Source organism: Centruroides vittatus, unplaced genomic scaffold (assembly GCF_030686945.1).
Source record: "Centruroides vittatus isolate TY-2023 unplaced genomic scaffold, ASM3068694v2 scaffold_3046, whole genome shotgun sequence".
Lineage (NCBI taxonomy): Eukaryota > Metazoa > Arthropoda > Arachnida > Scorpiones > Buthidae > Centruroides > Centruroides vittatus.
Genome location: NW_027122699.1, coordinates 956311 through 962299, shown reverse-complemented (window position 1 = coordinate 962299; position 5989 = coordinate 956311). Strand labels below are relative to the sequence as shown.

The 5989-nt window shown below is 47.4% G+C and overlaps 1 protein-coding gene across 1 annotated transcript; it reads left to right on the top strand.

Annotated features, from left to right (window-relative positions):
• The first annotated feature begins 1210 nt into the window (after positions 1-1210).
• LOC136988119 (protein tolkin-like) lies at positions 1211-4311 on the top strand. Its single transcript, XM_067285939.1, has 12 exons — positions 1211-1332; positions 1397-1485; positions 1546-1669; positions 1745-1920; positions 1992-2210; positions 2302-2517; positions 2587-2709; positions 3001-3146; positions 3221-3419; positions 3485-3610; positions 3684-3847; positions 3919-4311. Exons 1-12 carry the CDS (start codon positions 1229-1231, stop codon positions 4087-4089), a joined length of 1857 nt encoding a protein of 618 aa, XP_067142040.1. The 5' UTR covers positions 1211-1228; the 3' UTR covers positions 4090-4311.
• The last annotated feature ends 1678 nt before the right edge of the window (positions 4312-5989 follow it).

Genomic DNA, 5989 nt, shown 5'->3' with positions numbered 1-5989 from the left:
TACCTTACGTAATTGGTTAAAAATTGAAAACGCGCGCGCGACGGTTCGAGCGTTGGAAAATTTCGCCAGAAAAGTCCGTTCGAGACGGGGATTACTCGGCGGCACCGCCGGAGCCCCGGGGTAAAATGTCGCCCGGGTATACTTTTATTTAGTCGTCGACCTCCGGAAAGAGGTAAACTCCGGAAGAAAGTTATCGACGCGGCAAAAACTCGCGGTTACCCGCGTTCTAATTAGTTCTCCGCGTACGCGAGAAGAAACGGTATTATAAAATCGTTAAATATCTGACTAAAGCTATAAATTTATCGTTTAAAATTGGGAAATACAATTTCTACGTTTAAACCGGCCTAAAAATTAGAGGAGAAACACGGCCGAAATTCGGTTTATCCACGGTTTATCGGAATAAGAAACGGACGAAGTAATACGTACGTAGAAGCAACGTATTTTAGAGAAATAAAAGAACCGAGATTAACCCGCGGAATAACTGGTGAAAAAGTAAAACGTACTGTACGACCGAAAGTGGCAATTTAAAAACGATTCTCGGCGACCCGTCCTAAACGATTTACGGGAGTTTGCCGCCCTCGTCCATCCCCGAGACGTCGGGCAAATTTAACCGTAAAATAAAATTTTCCTAATCTTCGTGTTTAGAATGCAAAATGTATTCTCGGAAATCGTAGTCGAACGTAATTCCTACTTCGACTTTATCGCGGTCGACTCGGAAGGCGACGAATTTCGCCAGTGCCGAGCTAAATTATCGTATTTTAATACGGATAAAAATTGGCTTCGGTCGACGTCCTTCGCTCGATTCGGAATTCGAATCGTCGAAAAGTAACGGAACCACCGGACGGGAGAGGCGGCACGAAACAATAAAAGCGTGTTTCTTTCGCCGTTCCGCGCGGTGTGACGACGAAGACGAACATCCGGCCAAATATCGGCATAGGCTAAACGAACGGTCTTCTCGGTCGCCGTCCGCGTTGGAAAATTTAAAACGCCAGGCGGACGCGACGTTAAACGGTCGCCAACGCGAAAGACGGGCGATAAAAACTCGCCGCTCGTAATCTTATCGTAACCGACAAAACCCAATTACTACTAATTGTTTCCTTTCTCTAAACTTTATCGCATCTGCATAAACAATAAATTTCCGAGAAAACTATTACGTTTTCGGAAAAATTTCCCGCTTCCCATACCTTTATCGCCGTCGGATGGCAAATATTATTATACTTTAGGAACCATGGGGTGCGTCGGGCGCCGCGCGCTCGCCGCTATTCTACTTTTGTCCATTGTTGCGGAAGACGCTCTGCCAGTTCCTCGGCGCGGAACGGAGGCGGAAGAAAGGTAACTTTTTCGTTGCCGTTCGACGGTAAGAAACCGACGGAAACTCATTCGGTCTTATTTTTAGCGAAATCTGGAGAAGAGTGGCCACCGCCGATCCCGAGAAACTGTGGGAAGAGGGCGTTCTGCCTTACGAAATCGGCGAAAACTGCAGCCGTAAGTTCCGTTAATTAACGTTATAAAATAGGAATTGCCGGTAAAATGGCTAATTTGCAGAGAGTTTGCGAGAAACGATACGTCGAGCCATGCTGGAATGGGAGTCCGAAACCTGCATAAAATTCGTACCGGCGGAACCGCGCCACAAATATCGATTGACGATCGATAACCGAGGACACTGCGGGTGAGAGGACGCCGAGCGCGGGCGGAAAAGCCCGGATATTAACCGGTAATTATTGGTATCGACGTGTATTTTCAGCTGCTGCTCTTACGTGGGAAGAATATCGGAAAGGCAGATAACCGTCTTTCACGAAACGTGCAATTCGGTGTCCACCGTGATGCACGAATTGGGACACGCCATCGGGTTTCACCACGAACAGAATCGCCCGGATCGCGACAATTACGTTAAAGTGATGTTCGAGAACGTAAAGAAAGGTAAATCTCTTTTTCGGTTAGCGTTTCGTGCCTAAAATTACGATACGTATTTGTTAATTCGGCGCCGTCAGGACACCGGAGCAACTTCCGCAAATTGGCCAAAAGCGAGGTCGACACTTTGGGCTTGGCTTACGACTTCGACAGCATAATGCATTATTCTTCCGAGGCTTTTTCGCTGAAAGGGAAAGAAACCTTCCGAGCTTTAAACCCCGGCGTGTCTTCGAGAGAAAAGAGAGTTAAACTCAGCCGGACGGACGTCGCCGCCGCCAACAAACTGTACAAGTGTCCGAGTAAGAAGGGTTTTCGCTCGTTTCTAGGCTTACGATTAACGAAATTTAACGGAGAATAACGTAACCGTTTCTCGTTTACGTACGCGGACAGAATGTTACGTCAAACTGTTTAAGAAGATGGACGAAATCGCCCTTTCTAATTATAGTTTGGCTTCTAAAGAAGGTTACTGCCAATGGTTCGTCGAGAGAAATCCCGGCGAATTTATAGAATTTTACGTGGAAAACGTGGCCATTTCGGAAAGCGAAAACTGTTCTTCCGGTTATTTACAATTCCAAGACGGCTACTGGTCCAAATCGCCCATCATAGGTTTTCGTTTAATTCGTTTAAGAGTCGAAACGATCTTTTAAAATTATTCTCACGATTAACTTAATTTAGATCGAGTGTGCGGGAAAAGAGAAGAGAAGCGATTGTATACCACCGAGACCAACAACCTGTTGATCACGTACAAAAGGTCTTCCGCCGATTCGGCCGCCGACCGATTTTCCGTAAAGTATAGAGGTATAAATATAAATAATTTTTAAGTTACGTTAAGCCTTTTACCGGTAACGATCGCCCGGTATAACTTTTGAAATTCGTATTTACAATTACTTTACCGGATCCGGAGTCGGCGATATTAAAATTACGGCTAGATTTACGTCGTTTCGGTCTTAAACCGCCGGAGAAGACCTTCCCGTTTCCAAATAATATTAAATTTAAAAGTTTAGACTCCGAGGACCGAGCCGTAGATTTAGCTTAAATAATTTGTTATAAACGAAACGTAATAAAGTATTATTACGGAATTTTTTATAGTTATATGCAGCGGAACGATCGAAGCGGATCACGGAAGGATACAAAGTCCGCAGTTCGACCAACCGTATCCCTACGACTCCGTGTGCCGATGGGTCCTGGCCGTTCCCGACGGCTACAGAGTGGCTCTGCACTTCGAAACCTTCCACGTAAGCCGCAATATAATCGGTAAATTTCTCTTATTCGGCCGAGATTTGCCAGAATTTCGCGGATATTTTGTTAGGTCGAAGGCGACGAGAATTGTCTTTCCGATTACGTGAAAGTCACCGACGGACGATCCGATTCCGGTGGCAAATTAGTAAGTAGATTCTGCGGGAACAAAGCGCCGGCAGACACGCTGTCCAGTAACGAAACTTTAACCGTCACCTTTTCCTCCGAAGAAAGAAACGTCGGAAGCGGATTTTCCGCCACGTTCGTCAAAGGTGAGGCGACCTTTAATCCGACGGTTTCCGGCTTCGGCTTCTTAAAAATTACGTAAATTCGATAGAAATCGACGAGTGCCAGCTGCCGGATAAAGGAGGTTGTACCGGCGTCTGCGTCAACACCGTAGGAAGTTATTACTGCCAATGCCGAGAGGGCAAACTCTGGTTTAACCGATCTAGAAGCTGCGAAAGTAAGCCACGTTCCCAGGTAAAATATTCAATAATTAGATTCGAATAGGTAATTACCCCGATCGTATTCCGCAGAATTCGTCGATGCGTGTGGCGGAGAATTAGAAGTAAAAGAGAGAATCGCGGTGACCAGTCCCTCGTATCCCCGGCTCTACCCCAGTAACGCCGATTGCACCTGGACGGTTCTTAACCGGAACGTCGGCGTAACCTTCCTGCACATGGACGTGGATAAGTCTAAAGTAATTACCGAGACATTCCCGGTTTTAACCTAACGGAACCGGTGGTAAATTTCCTTTGGTTTCGTCGACAGAATTATTGCTTCGATAAATTGATCTTGTCGAGAGGAAAGAAAAAGAAGGTGTATTGCGGCTTCGACCTTCCCCCGCCTCTGGAGATCCGAGAACCCGGACTGCGGATTCGGTTCGTTTCTAATAAAAAGACGGAAAGAAGCGGATTCGCCTTACTCCTGCGACCTCTGTAGCGGGCCGGGGCATTCCGGTAAGAAGCGGTCCCGAACCCCGCCACCCGGACGTTAAACCGTCCGCGGTTTTATATTTGTCGCGCGTTTTTCGAGTGGCGAGGATTCGACGATCGGCGTATTTCCGGAGAAACCCTCGTCGTACGCCCGGTGCGGGAATTTGTCGTACGCCGAGCCGACTTCTAGTATCATTTCCTTGTCCAATTAATAAAATAATTCTCGAAAGTTCTCGGTCCTTTAAATCGTTGCCGCGTCGGAATTAAGTATTTAAAAACAGATTTTCCGGGCTAATTTTATTTTTATATTTAAAAACGAAAGTTTCCCGCGACTTTATTTTTTGCGTCCGGTTATAAAACTCGATACGGAAATCGCCCGGCAAAACGTTCGTCGACGTCGTTCGTCAATTTTCTCCGTTTTCTACCTCGTCGGCCGCGTTAATACGTCGCGGCCGCTCTTTCTTAACCGACGGTTAAGTTCCCGACGTCGGCCGGAATCTTCGAAAAATCGAGCGCGGCCGGCCGTAAATACGATTTGTTTCTAACCGCTCGGCTCCCGACGGAAATAAATATCTCGGGGCGGTTAACGAGTCCTCGAGAGAAAGGATATACGATCGAAACTCGATTATCCGAAACGCTTAAATATCACTTATATATGGGCTATATAGAACGCGCGGCATTGTTTATAGGCCCTATCGCGCTTTTAAAAGTATTTTTCTCCTCTTCGTTAATCGTCTCGAGTATTCTGTTTAAATTCGTGTAGGTTTATTCCCACTTCGGCGCGGTATTTACTTAATTTACGACACCCGTATAGAATTTACGATTTGTGTCGTTCCCATCGTCGTCTCGGGTGCTTGCCGAAATGCGGTCGACATTCTTCGTAATTAATTAACTTTCTAATACCGTAATTAAATAATGTACCGGTATACGATTAATACGCAATTATCGGGCTTCTATCGGTGCCGATTTTACCTACCGAAACAGCCCCGTTAAGTAAGTAATTTTATAATTTCGCCGACGACGACGAATGTATAGAAAATTGTCGTTTGGCGGACGACGGCGGCGACGATTAGCCGGCCCTCCGCCCGGCGTCGCTTTTTATCGCCGTTCTATTTTCCGGTTTAAACCGGTTCCGGCACCTCGACCGGGCCTCGACGGACCCTAACCGAAGGGCGCGGGCAAGACCCGAAACGGACGGTAAAATTATATTTATATCGCCCCACCGTCCGTACCGTTTACCGAAGTGACCTATTCGCGTCTCGTTTAAGTGGTTTCTACGGGTAAACGCGTCGACTAATCAAATACGATTCCGTAAATCGTCCGCCGGGCGTCGACGTTAATCGTTATCGCGGGTTTCCGCCTTAATCTAAAGTCCGGGACGTAACCGCGACGTAACCGCGCGCGGTCCGACGGCCCGTCGTTGCCGTTTTAATACCGAGAACGGTTCGGTAGCCGTCGGTATTTACGCCGCGGCGAGCGTTTTACGTCCTTAAACTCGTTTATAAAGCATTACCTAGCCCACACGATATCTACCCGGGCTTAAGTATAGCGAAAACCATTACGGGTGATATCGGCCACGGCCTCGGTAACGTTTCCCGCGCGTTTTGTCGGTCCGGCCGGGTGTTTAAAAGTTACCCGCTCCCGTCGGACTACCGATCGACGGGTCGGTAGTGAAACTTACGCGAATCGCATCCTTAAATTACCGCGCTTAATTTCGAAACTTCGAAACGTTTCGGTAATAAAACCTTCGGCGCCTTTTAACGGCGGCGGCCGGTAAACCCGGGAAGTTCCCGGCCCGGCGGGTACCCGAATGCGAGAATCGGGCGGAAGAAGCGGTAATTTCGAAAACGATCCGTTTTTATACGTCGGAAAAGGTATTTGCCGCCCGGCGTCTATCTTCCGGACGC

Excerpts from the sequence above, each read along its gene's own strand:
- LOC136988119 (XM_067285939.1), top strand. The coding sequence starts at position 1,229 with ATGGGGTGCGTCGGGCGCCGCGCGCTCGCCGCTATTCTACTTTTGTCC. Across the intron at positions 2,211-2,301 it reads CAAACTGTACAAGTGTCCGA|AATGTTACGTCAAACTGTTT; the intron begins GTAAGAAGGGTT and ends GTACGCGGACAG. Across the intron at positions 2,710-3,000 it reads ATTTTCCGTAAAGTATAGAG|TTATATGCAGCGGAACGATC; the intron begins GTATAAATATAA and ends AATTTTTTATAG.